At 34.8% G+C, this 19207-nt stretch overlaps 2 protein-coding genes across 5 annotated transcripts; both read left to right on the forward strand.

The window, feature by feature from the left end:
• Positions 1–164: 164 nt before the first annotated feature.
• Positions 165–4228, forward strand: LOC129891665 (uncharacterized protein At4g15545-like). 4 transcript variants are annotated; one of them, XM_055967101.1, is made up of 9 exons: positions 165–574; positions 720–788; positions 1914–1967; positions 2221–2284; positions 2421–2492; positions 2577–2843; positions 3127–3172; positions 3256–3334; positions 3447–4228. In XM_055967101.1, the coding sequence occupies exons 1-9, from the start codon at positions 278–280 to the stop codon at positions 3537–3539; spliced, it is 1041 nt and encodes a 346-aa protein (XP_055823076.1). In that variant the 5' UTR covers positions 165–277; the 3' UTR covers positions 3540–4228. The 4 variants fall into 4 exon arrangements, with proteins under 4 accessions (XP_055823076.1, XP_055823078.1, XP_055823077.1 ...); XM_055967103.1 differs by having other exon boundaries at positions 171–574; positions 2421–2486; XM_055967102.1 differs by having other exon boundaries at positions 171–574; positions 2224–2284.
• A 3359-nt stretch (positions 4229–7587) lies between these two features.
• LOC129893191 (zinc finger protein CONSTANS-LIKE 9) lies at positions 7588–9331 on the forward strand. The gene is made up of 4 exons (XM_055968679.1): positions 7588–8121; positions 8482–8622; positions 8693–8836; positions 9115–9331. The coding sequence occupies exons 1-4, from the start codon at positions 7660–7662 to the stop codon at positions 9223–9225; spliced, it is 858 nt and encodes a 285-aa protein (XP_055824654.1). The 5' UTR covers positions 7588–7659; the 3' UTR covers positions 9226–9331.
• The last annotated feature ends 9876 nt before the right edge of the window (positions 9332–19207 follow it).

Consider the following 19207-nt stretch of genomic DNA (forward strand, 5'->3'; position numbering starts at 1 on the left):
ATATTATAGGCAGAAGTCCTTATTAATTTGTTTTCTAGTGTAATAAAAAGACATGGACTGGCCCAATGCGGGCCCAAATAGAAAAGGACCCCAAACCTTTGGAGGGAAAACCCAATTAAAATTTAAACCCAGACAACCCACCGTAAATAGGTCCTTTTTAGAAACAAAAAAAGATAGAACATCGTCGTGCTTAGCTGACGAACATTTCCTGGCTCCCATTTCCAAACCCTCTTTTCCTCCTTCAATTTTCAGAAATTAGGGTTTGGAAATTTTGGAGATGTCGGACAGCAGCATCATCGGAAGCAGTCGGAGTGACGGGCCGGATTTTCACCTTCCCGATGAAATACTTTCAGTTATTCCGACTGACCCATACGACCAATTGGACCTTGCCCGGAAGATCACCTCCATGGCAATCGCTTCTCGCGTTACAATCTTGGAGTCTGAGATGGGCAGGCTCCGACAGAAGCTCAACGGCAAGGATCGCGTCATCCTCGACCTCGAGGATAAGGTCTCTCAGCTCGAACAGGCCTGTCACAACGCTGAATTGCGATTGAACATCACTCTCCAAGATAATGTATTAATGCAAAAATAACTATTTTTTCATTCCCTTGGCTTTTGATTTTCACTTCCATTTAAAAGGAAATCTTTTCTTTTTTAATAAATGAATAAATTAATCTTTTCTTTGTTACTTTTTTTTGGGGGGGGGGGGGGAATTAAAGATGAAACTGTCGGAGGAGAGAGATAATTTGGCTTTTACTGCAAAGAAGCTTGGTCGCGACTTAGCAAAGGTTATACTTTTCTTCTATTTTTTTGACTTCTCCTGGTCAATTCTTGGAATACTGTCTCATGGACCATGGTTTTTATTTATCTGTTTATGCTTTAGCCTTTCTTAGATTATTCTGGTCTATTTTATTTTTTTTAAAAGTAATTTTGGGGGTTACTTTCAATTGCTGATTTAGATGATCAATTCATAAGCAGGCTAGTGAAACAGGTTTTCTTTTTGTTGTAATATTAAAGTAACTCTTATTAGGCTAAAGTCACTGGAAACTAGTAGTAATCATGAAAATCTTGAAGGGAAAAAGCACCATTTTAAACATCTGTGGATATGTCTGGGATTGCAATGACACTGAACTTTTGCTACTTGCTTAGTTGATTTGAGAAAATCATGCTATTGCACCATCATCATCTTTTTATTCTTGGTGCCAAATAAAAAATGAAATGGTTCTAATTGGCATTCTATACCTACTTCTCGTTCATACTTCTGAGCACCCTGAAATGACCATTTTCACTAAACCTAAATGCTTGACTACATGTCTTCCATCACACATTTGGTCCAACATGTTCTTGGTGTCAATTTATAAACCTGAGATAATTTTTGTTTGGGAGGAGGGGGAGGGGGAAGGGTGGGGGGGAGGGGGTGGGGAGGCATCTATGCTTCATTTTGTTCTTGGGATGCAAATGAAGAACTGCAGCAATTGGATTCATTGCTCTTGTGTTATATGGAATACCAGCAAGGAAACTGCTTACTAATTAGTTCATTTAAATGTTTGAAATAGAGCTCATTTCATGATGACAATGTAAAAAATAAGCACATGGTTCGTGAGTTTAGCGTTAGTGACATTTATAATACACATAATAGGGAAGAATCCTTTCCCTTTATCTCAGCTAAAATTGTTATTATACTTACTAAATACTGCCAATGATTGTGAAGTGTTAAAAAATAAAAAAGCAGAGACGTATGTTTTCTGCTTTATATGCTTTTGGTTCCTTTACAGTGCTTTTTTCCTGTTATTGGATAGTATTCTTGTCATCATTCTAAGAAAAGGATATTGAAAGTGGAAATTTCATAGGTTAATTCATCTGCTATTTTCATTTCAACTGCATGAAACTTACTTACTTTTTTGTTTAAACAGTTGGAGACCTTTAAAAGGCAATTGGTGCAGTCTTTGAGTGACGATGACTCATCTGTAAGATTACACATATTCATTTTTGGCATTTCTTTTGAGAGTATTATGAGAGGGTAACCAGCACTTGCAAAAAGAAAATTTGGGTATAATCTGGAAAATTCTAAACAAGAATGAACGTGATTTCCATTTGACTTGTAGGACAGTACAAAAATTTGAGGCTCAATCTCTTCTTTTAGAAGTTTTGTCTCTCTTCAAGAATTTTCCTCTTTTCTTTTATCGACTGTGATGATCTTTTTTTTTCCCACCTTGGCAGCAGGTCGAAACTGTTGATATTGGCATTTATGATCAATCTGTTCACAAGTCGTATCCTTCAAAAGGTAACTTCACCATTGACTTTTTTAGTCCTTCATTGAATTTTGTTTGCTTTTCATGTTCCAGATATCATGTAACTTAGCTGCTTCAAGCTATGGAGCCTCATGTTCTTAGTTTGGTCTTGATAATTCTATCTTGCAGAGGAGGTGAATAGCTACACAGCGCATCATTCTTTCAGAGGTTCTGTGGACGGTATAGGAAGCAATGGTGACGGTATTTGACTCTACATGTTCTTACATGACAATATTAGAATGTTGTGAAAGCTGTTTAATTACTATTCTTTTTTGTTGGATCCAGCCTCAAAGCATGCATTGCAAAGGTTTTCCAGCCGTTACATAACACCACTGCTTACTCCAAGTGACACACCAAAAATAACTTCTGCTTGTGTATCCCCAAGACGATATTCTGCTGCAGTATCTCCTCGGAGGACATCTGGCAGCTCCTCTCCAACAATCCCTCAATTTCAACGCCGAGTTTCAATGTCATCATTCTATCCTTCAAGTCAACAGTCAAGTCAACAGTCCTCAGCAGCTAACTCTCCTCCAAGGGCACGGCCGAAACCAGGTTGCCAAGAACTGTCTTTTTTCTTTCCAATTTCCTTGTATAAGCTATGCAAATGTTACTGCTATAGATCTGCACTTGTCGTTACACACATAGGGGCTCATTCTTTATATGAGATGCAAACTTGTGTTGACTCCAATATTTACACTATGTACACGATTTTTCTCAAGTGTAAGAATGATTCTCTATGTGTGTAACAAACATTCAACTGCCTTTTCTAGCTGATAACGTTTCCAATTGGACAAATTATAGTTGTACTGATTAGTTCATGTGTGTGAATTGTAAGCTCAAACTCCTCGAGCTGATGGAAAGGAGTTCTTCCGTCAAGCCAGGTATCTAATCTTTTGCCTGTTGTTCTGTTTAATTTTTTCGAGTAAAAGATCTTTCTCCTGATGATCAGCATGTGTTGATTCAGGAGTCGTCTGTCTTATGAGCAGTTCAGTGCGTTTCTAGCAAACATAAAGGAACTAAATGCTCAAAAGCAATCTCGTGAGGTGATGAATATAATCTTAGTTATTAGAATATCCTATGATTACCTTGTATTTGTTTAGTTCAATATCTAAATGTTTTTTTTGCTTTTTCTTTTTGCCCATCATAATTTTTTAGGAAACTTTGAAAAAAGCAGAACAGATTTTTGGAACGGATAACAAGGATCTCTATCTATCATTCCAAGGGATGCTTAACCGCGGTGTTCGTTGACAATTCAAAAAGTCATCTTGGGTGTATATTCCCATCTTATGGTAGCTTAGACATTTAACATAAGTCTTGCTTAGTGGCTGTTGTTTTGCATCCGTCTAAAGTTGAGCAAAGGACACGTGAAACTCTCGAACTATGTTCCAATTTGAGGTGCAGTATCGCTAAACATCAGCTCAGAAATCTTTTGAGCTGCACCCTTACAGAAATTCAAACAATTGGGATTGGTGCAGATTATGCTATTGCTAGCTGATGAGTCAATGATCTCAAGTTTAAATTCTCATTAGCTCATGTATGCATGCTGTGAATTATTCCTTTCTTTTTCTCTCATTTCAGTTTTGCATTTTCAATTTTACCATCACGCGTGGCACATCTGAGAGGAGCGGGTGGTGCCAGCAGATGACAGTTGAATCAACTCGTGAGTTGGATTTCCTTCTGTTGCTGCTCTCGCTCTTTCATTTGCACGCGTATGGGTATGTATATCTTCTTCTGCTCAACTGTCAGCAGCTTGAAATTTTCTTCTATGGAGAAATGTATCTGCTGTATTGGCACTTCTGGTATCATGCGTACATTAATATGTAAATTGAAGGGTATACTATTGATACTTAACATCCATAACTAGCAAACCAAAACTCTAATGTTGTAGTTGTATCTACTGTAAGAATCTAATACAATACACTATCAGTTTCATTGAATTGCAGGATCTCTGTTCATATCTGAACTTCTATCGTTGGTGGGTACTTGTCAATATTTTCTCCTCACTATTTATAGCAAACACAATATATTGAAGTTAAAAATAATTCAATGCCAAGCTCAAGAGTGCATGTGGGCTGCAAATGCAATTGATCCTACTTTTTGACAAGAGGATAATCATGCCTTGATAATAGTGTGCAAAGAATTGGAATATGTAGATTCTCGATATATATTTGTTGAACAAGAATACTGCTGTATGATTTTTGTTGATCATCTTTACCAAAAGAAAAGTTGTACTCTTTTTATGATGGCTGTTAAATCAATGGATAACCCAATATCTGCAGTGATCTTATAAAGACTACAAGCTTTCTTCTTTTTTCTTGTTCAAATAATGAAAGGAATCAATAAGCAGTGATAGGATGCATTTATTTGACCCCATAAGCGGCTTTAAAGGTCCGAATTCTTTAATGGAGCTCAGAGCTTTACTTGGAGAAATAAAAGGAACGTGTATTACTCTTGTAAAATCTGAGACGCCTAAGTGATTTTAATAAAGAAAAGAAGAAAGAGCTGATTTTCTTTGATCTGAGATCATATACTTAATGCTTAGTATCCATCGTTTACGGGGCTATCTAGGATTAGAACCAAGGAGGAACAAAAACTAGTCAAATCAAAAGGGATCAAATCTTTTGTGGGTCTGCTAGTTCTCTTGTAGAATTTTTAGGAATGATAATTGACGGAAATGGTATAAAACTACAAAGTCATATAGTAGAAAAGATATCTGTCTTTCCGGATAAATTAGTCGATTGAATGGCTTTTGTGTGTAGTACATGATTGAATGATTAATGAATAATGACAATATGAGAGTAGATTTACTGGATAGAGCATATATATGGCTAGGCAATTTGGAGCATAACTGGTACCAATTTTCAACTTGTTCTTTCTTCATAGTCTCTTTTTTTCTTCTATTGTTAGTCCTTAAATCCTAGCACCTGATACTTGGCCCTTTTCACTTACTTTAACTGCATGCTTTTTGCGGAAAATAGGCTGGTAAAGACAGAAAACATTTTTCCTCTCTTGTTTTTCTCTTTTCTTATTTCTTTTTGGTATTGGGAACAGATTCTTATATCCATTTTGATTCCTTTCTAAGATTACATACACGTGTTATTGTTTCCCCTTTAACTATTTCACTGTATATGTTAGTATTTGCCTACATTATATCATGGCAACTGTTTTCCTACATTTCATTTTACGTAAACAACCCTATAATTAATAATCCAGTTCTGGTAGCACATAGAGATGACTACTGATCTCATGATTTCATTCACTTAATTGGGGAATACATCCAAATGATTATCATCTATAATAAAGTCTTAAATATAATTAAGATGATATTCGTTTAAGAATTTTTATGAAGATGATATTTCACCACCAGTTCATTCATTTCAACGCTAATTGTTGCCTCATTTCACTCACCAGTATCAACAACTGCCACTGTTGTCAATTAGTCATAACTATCACTGGCTAGTATTTACCATCGTCAACTCCACTAGCCACCACTATTAGATAGCCATCATTCATGCACTATTAGATATGATCAACCACCACTATTAATTAATTGCATATATCGCTACCTCCACCACAATTAATAACATACGCACATATTGTATTAAGATCTAAAATAGTTTAAGTATTCAGTATTAACATTTTAATACGATATCTTAGTATAGACACATGTATATATAGATTCAAGCATATATTTTTTAATATTTAAATATATATTCAAAATCACATTAATCTAAAATAAACAAATGAGACCTTAATCTAATTCCACGTAAAAGAGGAAATTAAATTGAACACCAAAGTCATGAACATGTACAGTAGTAAATTAAATCAAAAGAGAGGAGGCATATTATAAAATAAAATAAAAAAAGAAGTTTAATGCATGATGATATAGAAGGTATATATTGTACGTTGATAAATCTTGATCTACCCATGTGTTAGATTCTAAGGCTATATAGTAGGCCACATCTTTCACAAAATTATTAGTGTTAAGCTTTTCAACAGCATCAGAATAGTAACCATGAACATGAGTCCCCTCTCTTTTTGAGTTGCCCCCAACGATTCCCTTCCAACACTAATTAAGTGTGTATATTTTTTTATGTTCCAATATCATCATATGTATCACTAATAACACATTTGCACAACGTATGTATCACTAATAACACATTTGCACAAAGGTAGATTAAGATTTGAAATTTATGAATTTCTACAACGATTTTAAGTTAGTTTACAATAATAATCAAGTTTATAGTCAGATATTTAATTAATATTTTAATACACATATATAGAATTTGATCAAAAACTATTGAGCTCCCGTGAACCAGCACACAAGCGGAATCCTCCCTATCTTTTATCTAGCCACCTTTTTTCCCCTTTCTTTATATATCTTGACCGGCCACCTTTTATCGGATAACAAATTGATACCTTAATGGAAGTTTTATGCAGCTTATATATGTGTTTCTTATTAACACAAAGCTTTAGTGTGACACTTCGAATTAAAACTATACCTTTAAATGCTTCACATAGGAAGATAACTTTACTGTTGGTGAATATTAGCAGCATAAAATTGGAAGAAAGTGAAAATTTTGGTAGAGATATGATCATGAGCTAGAAGAATCTTTTATCTTTTTTTCTCCATTGGTAAAAGGTTATATATATACCCCACTATTTGTATTAGTAGTATAGCAATATATGTATGAACATATTCAAATCAATGTCACTAGTAATTAAGCTGTATTTTGTGGAAAATATAATATGGAACCCTTTGCACCCATAAATGCACAAATAGAATCATGGACGTGAATGCGTTTAAATTAGTAGCCGTATTAGAAGGTAATAGAAGTTATATTTATATATGCATGCTACAGTTTGTAGGTTAGAAATTAGATTAATTGACCAAAGGCTTAATTAATATTATAAAATGTGATTGAAAAACTAAACTCACGAGTGACAATTGGTTCTGCTGCTTCTCAAAAACATTTTTACTTTTTGATCAAATACCTCAAATCTTTCTTCTTCTTTTTTTTAAAAAAAGGAAAAATATTAGAGCATTTTTTATTATTTAAAAGACGTTTGATCAAACAATCTATAAGTCATAAACAAAACTTATATTATGTCAAAGCTCAAACATGGTATATTAACCAATAGTAAACAATTTTTTTTAAAAGAAAAATGAAAATTAATTAGAAAAAGTAAGAGACAAGAGAAACATAGAGAATACAGCTAGAGCAAGTTGCCAAAAAGCTTTAATATAGCTATAAATAGTTAGGAGCACAAAATCCATATCGACCAACCAAGCCAAAACTGACTGACTCATATTAAAAAAACATCAGTATAGTCTTAACACCAAATTATACATTTCTTCAATCAAAAAATGGCTTTCACTCCTCATGATCATGAATACTATAGTCATGGCGTTTTCTCCAATGAATTCATCAATTCTTCTCTTGTTGCTAATAATCCTCCTCTCCCACAAATATGCCCCAGCTCACTCTATGATCATAATATTAATGAACAACTATTCAATATTAATTCACTGTCTCATGATCATTATGTTCCACCATCAATTTCAATGATGCCATGGTTCCCCGAGCGCCTCGGGGTTTCCGACATGACGGTGCCAGTACTACTACCGGCATCGTCTAATTCTAGTGACTATTCTTTGAATACTACTACTCATCAGGTTTATGCAGTCGACAACAACAATAATAATAATAATAATAATGGATGCAATGGCCAACACCACGACGGTTGTGAATCTTGGGATGAAAATACTGATCATGGTTTTGAATCCACCCTCTGGTCCCCTTGTCCTCTCGCTACCTCTAATAATTGGGTACGTTTATTTTGCTTAAATGAGTGATCAAATCATCTAAAAGTTTAAATTATTAGATAAAACGTACATCCATCTTTTTGTTTACTTAGTTATATATGTTTTCAGCATGCCACATCATGAGTGAGCCTGATCAACTGATCTTCTAAAAAGATAATATTTTTATTTACTTAAATTAATATATAGTCAACATATATATTTTTTCATAAACTAGCTATAGTGTAACATTTTGTGCATGGATTGAGGAGTTGTCTCCTTATGTATTCTTTGATAATCTCTACCTCATGAACTATTTTTCGTTAGGTCCAAGATTTTTTTTGCTTTTAGCAGATGTTTTAATTAAAATTAAATTGTTGTTTCCAGGGGGCTCAAAGGGAAACAAGTCCAAAAATCAATGAAACGCCGGCAATGAAAATCGGCAGGTACTCAGAAGAGGAGAGAAAGGACAGAATTCTTCGATATCTCAAGAAAAGAAATCAAAGGAATTTCAACAAAACTATTAAGGTGTCTCTCTAAAAATTTGTTTAGTATATAGTTCTATGTATGAACATTAATTAATTTAAATAATCTACAGTATGCTTGTCGTAAAACCCTAGCAGACAAACGTGTTCGAGTTCGTGGAAGATTTGCTAAGAATAATGAAGCCTGTGATGATGAAGTCCTCATGAAGGGGAATGTTAGAGACAAGGATGTTTGCTGTGATAATCCATTAATCCAGGTTAATTAATTTCTAATTACTTAATATATAATGAACGATCAATCTTTGTTTTTAGTGTTGAGAATACAATTAACTTAATAAATTGTACTCTCTCTAACAACTTAAGCTTTTAATAAAACAGTTGCATACATATTTACCGTTGAGAATATAACTAAAGAATAAAAGTTCATCTATCTCTAACCGCTTAAGCTTTTAGTTACAGACTTTTAACATTTAATGCCTAAATATTCTTGCACGAATTCTGATGAAGTTGTTGTTTTCTTGGTTTTAATTTGCAGATGAAACATGGCGATCATTATAATGAGGAGGGTTGGTTAGAAGAGGCAATCACAAATCTTATGTATATACCTTATATAGGTAGCTCATATGATGGAAGTTTCATGAGCTGATATCAGTTCAGCCATTTGTTTATTACTCCCACTACTTAAGTCCCTAACTATAAAGTTGATGTACTCCATTATTTATGAATGAATAGTTATGGTCCACTTTCTTTAATATACAACTGTTCCTACTCAAAAGAATAGTCTCTCGATACTCGTATTCAGATAAACTGTCTACATCATACATATTGATTTAGCTAGGTTATTGCCCTCTCCTATGTCTAAGTAAACATGAGATACTTCGTGCATAACTCTATCCTATCTCGATAATGTTCACTCTATAGAGAGCCTGAAACAGTACTTGACCACTACAAAATAAAAAGGAATTTAATTACCTAAGAAGCTAAGCTCCTCGCTAATCTACCATTAAATAACCACATCGTATTAATATATTGGATTAGTGGTGGACTATTGATGTTTAGCGACAAAAGTTTGTTCATCAGTTTTTTTCTTTTCTTTGTATTGGATAGACATTAAATTAAATAGTCAAAATATGTAAGCAAACAATAGTCCGGACACTATAGTTATTATTATTTTTTTATAGGAAGTAGATCTAATTGGCTATAGAGAGCACACGTCTTTGATCATCCGAATTAAAGCTCAATATTCCTAATTAAAGAAAAGTAAAAGATTGCTAACTTTATTAAGTATGGCTAATCAATACGTTACATGCAAGTGATCCAATTAAATAGTGTAGATTATAAGGTAAGAATTAAAAAGGGTTAGAATCTAATAAAAAGGTTTGATTACCTTAAAGAATCAAAACAACTTTATTTTCAACGTTAGCATCAATTCTGTATCCAGCGATTATAGGGAGTTACTTTTGTAAGGTACCGTTATAGCATCTTTTGGTACTTAACTAGAATCAACATCATCATTATAACGTTGAATGAATTAAAAAAGGCAAGAATTTAGATTATTTTTATTCCAGAAGCTGCTTTCTTTGAAAAAGATGGACAAGCACAAGCCTTGATAAAGAGAAAGCTACCTAGCTTCGACAATATAATAGGGGAATAATATAATTCTTATTTCTTTCGATATAATATATATATATATATATATATATATATATTATCAAGTACAAATTAAATTAGTATATATCTAAGGGCTGCTGATATGGTGTTTTGTTCTTTATTCCTCTGCAACAGATTAGTTTAGATTAGGAAGCATTTTCAGGTGAAATGCGACAAACAACAAGTAGCTCTACCCTTATCATCTTCTTAATTTTACGCTATCATGTTCTCGATTTGCAATCTTGAAAATTATTAAGGTACATTAGGTGACCTATTTCATTATCGGTTCATATAAGCTAAAATTAGTACGACAAATTACTTGTCTCACACATAAATGGAGTTAAAGGGACCGAAAGGGTTCATTTGATCATTGTCAATTTTGATGAAAATCTTGCGGTAATTAAATTCTCAGAGGGTAAAGGCATCGCTTAATTAACTAAAGGATCTACACTAAAAATGAAAATTGATCTAAAACAATATATTTATGAAGTACAAGAAAGCAACAGTTTTCGGTAGCAAATAAGAAAGAAAAAGGATTCTGTTGACTGATATATATTTTGATGTTTCCTTTCCAGCCTTAATTAATTAGTATTTATATGAGCTAATTAAATATATATTAGAGTAGAAGTGTAGTCATGATCAATCTTGTTTATGTCAAATGAAAATGATTAATCAAGCCAAAAGAATATGTTCTTTCTTTGAGCCGGTCCATCGATCTGTTGATTTTACATTTGAAAATAAAATAGAGACCTAATGGGAGGTCAAAATGGAGCTAAATAAATCAACATATCTGTGTGTTATATTGACAATTATAAGATGCTAGAACGACAAACAAAATAATATAGGCACACCTAGCTAGGCCAAAAAGATGGGGATCACAAACTTGCATTCTTCCAATCGTAACAAAGCACTAAAATTGATGTGACCCCATTATCAATGAACTGTCCCAGTCAGCACCTTCCAAGTCTTCAAACCCCACTCACCAATCAACTGAGTTTATCGATAAAGACATATTAAATGAATTTCCTAACCTAAATACAATCACTTGATTGTATTATTTATGCTGCCAATATATATTAAACTTTTAATTACCCAAAAATGGTGATGAATGGTATAGGAACAAGGAATTAATTTAAAGGAAGGTCATTTTCAGTGACCAAAAATCAAAATGATTACAAAAGTAACCAAAATGTTACTTTCGAGTATAATGTCCTTTGAAGTAAGGGAAGGTTATATATTATTAGTAACAAGTCTGTTGGTGGGATCAAATGATAAATAGCTATAGTTATAACATGATAGCCTAGCCAATTTATGGAAATCTTTTGAGTACTACTCCATCTCCATTATAAAACTTTCTCATGAACTGTGGCTGAAAATGGGTAATTTATTTATTGCATGGCAATCAACATCATATAAAACTTTAATATATATGAGAAAGAGATGGAGGATCACTTATATATTATCCCCCTAAGATTTGTCGGTGACAAGCAACCACATATATATATAATTAATTGTGACCCTCATGAAAGAAAGCCACATCTTCATAATCTCCATGTTTTTGGTAATTGGATCGACTACTACAAGGTTGGCAATAAGTTGAACTCTCTGTTTGTTCCTATATTCCAAATTGGGAAGGTGGGGCACTGTTCTTGAAAAGCTAGCTAGCTTCTTCATCATGATAACTTTGACTATTTTATGTGGATTAGTTAATTTCGGGACAACTTCAGACATGCAGTTAGAAGTTAGCTAAATTTGTGGGTTAAAAGTACTATTAGCTAGCTATGGCCTAATAACGTTCTAAAAATGAACTTAATCGATATAAGTTTTGTAGGAATCAAATTATATCTTGTTGGTTCTGAATTGAATTTATGTCTCTTATATCATAAATTCTACAAGACATAGCTTGTGACTTATGAACTAAACTTATGCCTCTAACATCATAAGTTTCGTAAGAATTAACTAACATAACTTGTTGCCTTGAAGACATTACTTGTGTTATATGAAGATACCGAAATATAAACTTTTGTCTTGCAAATTTAATTTTTCTTTACGATTTCTTTTTTATCTTTTTGATATCAAGAGTATTTTTCAGCCATTTTTTTGTCAGTTGAAGAACAAAAATTAAAAATCAATAATTTAAGAATTGAAAATTAAAAATCAGCACAAAATATGAGTATTTGTTAGAATGTCCCTATTTAAAATAAGGAGAATTTTCACATATAACCACTCAAAAATATCTTAATTATACTCCATAGCTATAGTTTGCTAATTATAATTCGTAGCTATAGTTATAGCAGCATTTGTATAATTCGTGCAGACTTTGTATACGTTTGTATAATTCGCTATACAATTCACAGTTTTTGTATAACGTTTGTATATTTCACTATACAATTCAAGCACATTGTTTGTATAATTCGCTATAAAATTTGTAGTATTTGTATATTTCGCTATACAATTTGATTCGCGCACATCGTTTTGTATAAATCGCGCGAATTATACAAAACTCAAACTGTATTCGCGCACAGCGTTTGTATAATCGCGCGAATTATACAAAATTCAAACTGTAATTACAGCTAGATGTTTAGCGCGAGGCATAATTAATTCAAACTATAAATATATTAACTAATTAACTAGTATATATTTGCTTATCCGCATAATTTTTTCTTAAAACAACCCATGGACTGTATATCATTGTTAGTTTTTGTTGTGTACACTTTTGGGCTAGAACAACCCAAGTACGTAACAAGAAAAAACGACAATCATTTAAGGGCTATCCGTAAGCGAAGTGTACCGATGATTATTTTCTGGGTCGCTATTTAAGTTTTAACTAATGGTCGCAAATCACTTAAAAGGTAATATGCATTTATGTGATAGAGATATATATAGTTTCAAAATCTGCAAAGGTATGACTGAAATTTATATCTTGCGAATTAAATACTATAGAAACTAAATCATAGTTAAGAGTATTTTCACATACAAATTTTTATTAAATGAAAAATGATAAAAATTAAAGATCATTAATTTGAGGGACAAAAGCTTTCAAGCTTTTTTTCCGCCGTTATGAAATTCTTCTACTCTAATCTCTGAAATAGAAGATCAGCTAACTGAGAAGATAGTATTAAAAAAGTAGAACCCACACCGGAAGAGGGCTAAGAGTTAAATAGATTGCTACAAGTGGCTACATGTTGCCATTTCCACGTGAAAACCGTCTCCAAAGCCCATCTGACAACGTGTATTTCGTCGGTGTCATATTATATTGAAAAAATTATCTAAATATGTAATTTATTTTATTATATTTTGTTGGAGAAAGAAGAAAGCAGACGAAGAATGAGCAGAAGAATGAGCAGAAGAATGAAGAAGAAAAATGAGAAGAAGAGTGAAGAAGAAGACAGAAGCCTCAAGAAGACTCTTCCACTTCTTCTGATGATATGATAATCCTCCACCGCGTGGCCTCATCTTGTCCCTACAAGTGGATTCATCCTGTCCACACAACACAGTCAAATTAAAATATGACTATGCTCATATAGTTATGGGTAAATAAAATAAAGTAATGACAAGTTAGAATAGGACAAAACCAACCCATTTCTCTTTGTCTATATTACATTTGGTTGCAGCAACTTGTATATAAGTAGATGTATATTTTGATGAAAATACACACAGAAATTCTCTCAATCTTCAGCTTCTCATTCTTTAAATCTCTACATGGTATCAGAGCACCTCTAAGCTCCATCCAAATCTGTGTCAAAACATCAAAGTCATCTTCAAAATCCCAGAATGCCTGAAACAACTGAAATCAAATCAGACAGTGATGAAAAAGGAATCATATATGAAAACAACCATCCCTATTACTTAAGCAATTCCGATTCACCTGGTATGACTCTAGTCAACAGTGTTTTTGATGGAAGAGGATACCTAGGTTGGAGAAGATCTATCCTTCTATCTCTATCAGCCAAGAGAAAACTTGGTTTTATCAATGGAACTTGCAAGGTTCCAGACCTGAGATCTGCAGATTTTGAGCAATGGAATTGTGTCAATGACATGATCATATGTTGGATATCAAATGCATTATCTAAGGATATTGCAGATAGTGTAATGAGTTCCAAAACTGCAAAAGAACTTTGGGACAGCCTGGAGCAGAGATTTGGGAAATCAAATGGTGCCAAACTCTACCATCTGCAAAAGGAATTAACAGGATTAGTACAAGGCAATAGCGACATTGCAGGTTACTTCACCAAGGTTAAGAGATTATGGGATGAATTAGATGGGATGAATGCGATTGCCTGTTGCTCATGTGAATGCACCTGTGATGGGAAAGCAAAGTTAACAAAATCACTGGAAGATCAAAGATTGATTCAATTTCTAATGGGACTAAATAATGTATATACTCAGGCAAGGGGAAATATACTTATGATGAATCCATTACCTGGAATAGATGTTGCATATTCTTTGCTTTTGCAGGATGAGAACCAAAGGGAAGTATATACAAACAGAAATGTCACCCCTGATTCTGGATCATTTATGGCAGTAGGCCAAGCAAACCAGCCAAACAACAAGTTAATTGCTGAGTTTGCAGCATTCATGGCTAATGGACAGGGAAGATATGCACAGAGGCTCAGATATCAACCAATGAAAGGAACAAACACATATCAGAAGTATGCTAACCCAAACCAGAACCAGAGATCTGACAAGCCACAAAACAAGTTTAAGGGTAAGAAAAAATATGATCCAAATCTGTCATGCACTTATTGTGGGAAAACAGGACATGTGCATGATGATTGCTACAGGCTGCATGGGTTCCCTGCAGATTTTGAGTTCACTAACTCCAGGAACTATCAGCCTCAGATTAAAGCAAATGCAAGTTTAACTCAGCAGAAAAATGAAGACATTGGGAGGACAGATTTTGCAGTCAATGATAGAGATTTTGAAGAACAGTATAGCAAACAACAGATTGCAGAAATAATGGAAATGTACAAGCAAAGCAAATTGACAAAAACAGGAATCAATGCAAATGCAGTAACTGGTACCATTCTTAAATACTCAAATTATGTATTCAGTAACCTTAAACAGAATTCCTGGATAATTGATTCAGGAGCTTCAGAACACATGTGTTTTGATCCCAACTCCTTTTTGTTTCTGAAACCTCTCCCTGTGCCTTTGAACATTAATTTACCTAATTCTTTCATGGTAAGTGTGACCCATATAGGCAGCATCTCCATCCTGCCAGGACATGTCATAACTGATGTGTTACTTGTGCCAGATTTTAAGTACAATTTACTGTCAATTCACAAGTTCTGTATCCAGTTTCAATATGATGTCTTGTTCACTGCTAATGGATGTTTCTTGCAGGACCTTTCAGTGAAGAGTCCTCAAGTTTTTGGTGAAGTTAGAGAGGGTCTCTATTTGTTGAATTCTAATAGTGACAAGTGTAGAAATGTTTTCAATTCAAATGATGTATCTTCAATCCCAAAAGGAAGAAATTCCATCTCAGTTCCAGATTTTGATTCAGTTTATGTTAATGCTGCACCTAATGTAAAGCTCTGGCATGTGAGGTTGGGACATATCCCATTTTCAGCAATGAAACATTTAAGTTTTCTCCCTAATGAATCCAACTCCAATTTTATTTGTGACATTTGTCCTAGAGCTAAGCAAACTAGACAACCTTTTCCTACCAGCAGCATAAAATCCAAGCAAATTTTTGATCTTATTCATATAGATACTTGGGGACCATACAAGTGTAATACTTACAATGGTTTTAGGTTCTTTCTCACCATAGTAGATGATTTCAGTAGAGGTACATGGACATTCTTACTGAGTACTAAGAGTAATGCTTTTCCTGTACTGAAAAGTTTTCTATCTATGGTAGAAAGACAATTCAATATAAAGGTTAAGATGATCAGATCTGATAATGCTTTGGAATTGGGGAAAGGCACACAAGAATCAGCATTTCTTGCTTCTCAGGGGATTTTGCATCAATTGTCTTGTGTAGCTACACCTCAACAAAATGGAACTGTTGAGAGAAAACATAGACACCTATTAGAGATTGCAAGAGGGCTGATGTTTCAATCCAAATTACCTATGTGCTACTGGGGAGAATCCATCTTAACTGCTACTCATATCATTAATAGGCTGCCATCTAGTGTTCTAAAGGGAGTTACACCTTATGAAATATTGCTTAGACAAAAACCAACCTATGATCATTTGAGGAATTTTGGGTGTCTGTGTTATGCTTCCACCCTGGCACAGGAAAGAAACAAGTTTGATGAAAAGGCTACTGCTTGTGTTTTACTAGGATATCCTTTACAACAGAAAGGATATAAATTGTTGTCTCTTGATAAAAGGAAAGTGTTTGTATCTAGGGATGTGAGATTCCATGAATCACATTTTCCTTTCAACTCATCTGAGAACTCACACACACCTATTTTTTTCAACTCCCCCTCTTCCTCAGATCATCATTCTGATTTATCACTCCACAATCACTCAGCCCCACCTGTAAATGATTGTTCCTACCCAGTCACACCCTCAGAATCTCCACATAATGCCTCTGGCTATAATCCACATCCTGAATCTACACTTCCTAATCTGTCACTAAGTCCCTCTCAGCAAACCCCTACTGAACAACCTATATTACCACAACTTGAACATGCTTATCCAAGCTCTACTACATCAGATACTTCCCCTCCTGTCCCTATAACAGCTATACCAAGAAGGTCTGGTAGAATATCTCATGAGCCTGGATATCTAAGAGACTACATTTGCAATAGTGTGATACTCACTGATCTATGGAAAACTTTCTTTGATCACTCTCCTAAGGCTAAGAGATATGCTTTCTCCTCCTTATCTCTCCATAATCAGCAACTACTCCATTCCCTTTCCAATGTTACTGAGCCTAGCTGCTATCACCAGGCCTCTCAACATCCAGAATGGCAGGAAGCCATGAACTCAGAGATTCAGGCCTTGGAGACCAATCAAACCTGGGATGTTGTCTTGCTACCTAAAGGAAAAAGAGCTTTACCCTGCAAATGGGTATACAAGATAAAGCATCTCTCTGATGGTAGTATTGAAAGATTAAAGGCACGACTAGTTGTGAGGGGGGATATACAAAGGGAAGGTATAGATTATGGAGAGACATTCTCACCTGTTGTGAAAATGACCACTATACGGTGCTTACTTACCATTGCTGCTAAGAGGAGGTGGTCTGTTTCGCAACTAGATGTCAACAATGCGTTCTTGCATGGTGACCTCCAAGAAGAGGTCTTTATGAAATTTCCCCCAGGACTGACACCTCCTAGTCCTAACCATGTATGTCTTATGAAAAGGTCTCTATATGGTTTAAAGCAAGCTTCACGGCAGTGGTATGCTCGGCTTGCAGGAGCTTTGGCTTTCAAAGGTTATTCCTCTTCTTTAAACGATTACTCTCTCTTTTTTAAACACACTGGGCCACTAATTTCCATCCTAGCAGTGTATGTCGACGATATTCTTCTCACAGGAGATGATTTGCATGAACTCGAGAATATCAAATGCTTCCTCAATACAGAATTCAAAATTAAGAACCTGGAGAAATTCACCACTTTCTGGGCATGGAAATTTTGCGCGAAGACCATGGCTTCATTGTCAATCAACGCAAATTTGCCATGGATCTGCTTCATGACTTCAATGTCTCTCATCTGCCTGCCGTTCATTCTCCACTAGATCCATCCTCCAAGCTTCGCGCAGATGATAGTCCTCGCTTGGATAACCCCACCCTTTATCGACACTTGATAGGCAAGCTGAATTATTTGACCAACACTCGCCCAGATTTGTCATTTGCTGTTCTTGCTCTGAGTCAATACATGCAACGACCATGTTTATCACATTTCTCGGCTGCTTTACGAGTTTTACGATATCTGAGCTTAGATCCGGGTCAAGGCATACTACTATCTTCCAATTCATCCTTTTCCTTACTGGCCTTTTGCGATGCAGACTGGGCTTCATGTAAGGATTCTCGTAAATTAGTTAGTGGATTTTTCATTACCCTCGGAGGTGCCCCCATCTCTTGGAAATAGAAGAAACAAGTCTCCATCTCCTTGTCCTCCGCAGAAGCAGAATATCGGTCCATGCGTCGTGTTGTCGCTGAACTTACTTGGTTAGTTCGTCTTCTTGAGGACCTTTCTGCTCCAATTTCGCTCCCAATTCCGCTGCACTCTGATAGTCAAGCTGCCATCCATATCGCTCGAAACCCAGTCTTCCACGAACGCACCAAACATGTTGAATTGGACTGTCATTTTGTGCGCCAACAATTTCAATCCAGTCTGATTACTCTTTCCTTTGTTCCCTCTAAGGATCAACTTGCCGATCTATTCACCAAACCCCTCTCTGGGGTTTCTCACCGTGCACTTTTACACAAGTTGGGGGTCATGAATCTCCCCTCCAACTTGAGGGGGGATGTTGGAGAAAGAAGAAAGCAGACGAAGAATGAGCAGAAGAATGAGCAGAAGAATGAAGAAGAAAAATGAGAAGAAGAGTGAAGAAGAAGACAGAAGCCTCAAGAAGACTCTTCCACTTCTTCTGATGATATGATAATCCTCCACCACGTGGCCTCATCTTGTCCCTACAAGTGGATTCATCCTATCCACACAACACAGTCAAATTAAAATATGACTATGCCCATATAGTTATGGGTAAATAAAATAAAGTAATGACAAGTTAGAATAGGACAAAACCAACCCATTTCTCTTTGTCTATATTACATTTGGTTGCAACAACTTGTATATAAGTAGATGTATATTTTGATGAAAATACACACAGAAATTCTCTCAATCTTCAGCTTCTCATTCTTTAAATCTCTACATATTTTTTAAAATTTCATGTTATTTGAAAAAATTACAAAAAATCCTACTCTTTTCTATTTTTTGATACATCACTATACGCGATGTATCAGAACGTCAGATACATCACTTTACGCGATGAATTCATAAGCGTCTATACCGTAAAATCACGGC

This window comes from Solanum dulcamara, chromosome 6, assembly GCF_947179165.1.
Source record: "Solanum dulcamara chromosome 6, daSolDulc1.2, whole genome shotgun sequence".
NCBI classification, from domain to species: domain Eukaryota; kingdom Viridiplantae; phylum Streptophyta; class Magnoliopsida; order Solanales; family Solanaceae; genus Solanum; species Solanum dulcamara.

What these genes read in the sequence shown, in the direction of transcription:
- LOC129891665 (XM_055967101.1), top strand. Translation starts at nt 278, where the DNA reads ATGTCGGACAGCAGCATCATCGGAAGCAGTCGGAGTGACGGGCCGGAT. An exon ending in TTGGTCGCGACTTAGCAAAG is followed by an intron (nt 789 to 1,913) that starts GTTATACTTTTC and finishes TTGTTTAAACAG; the next exon opens with TTGGAGACCTTTAAAAGGCA. An exon ending in TATAGGAAGCAATGGTGACG is followed by an intron (nt 2,493 to 2,576) that starts GTATTTGACTCT and finishes TGTTGGATCCAG; the next exon opens with CCTCAAAGCATGCATTGCAA.
- LOC129893191 (XM_055968679.1), top strand. Translation starts at nt 7,660, where the DNA reads ATGGCTTTCACTCCTCATGATCATGAATACTATAGTCATGGCGTTTTC. An exon ending in ATTTCAACAAAACTATTAAG is followed by an intron (nt 8,623 to 8,692) that starts GTGTCTCTCTAA and finishes AATAATCTACAG; the next exon opens with TATGCTTGTCGTAAAACCCT. An exon ending in GTGATAATCCATTAATCCAG is followed by an intron (nt 8,837 to 9,114) that starts GTTAATTAATTT and finishes TTTAATTTGCAG; the next exon opens with ATGAAACATGGCGATCATTA.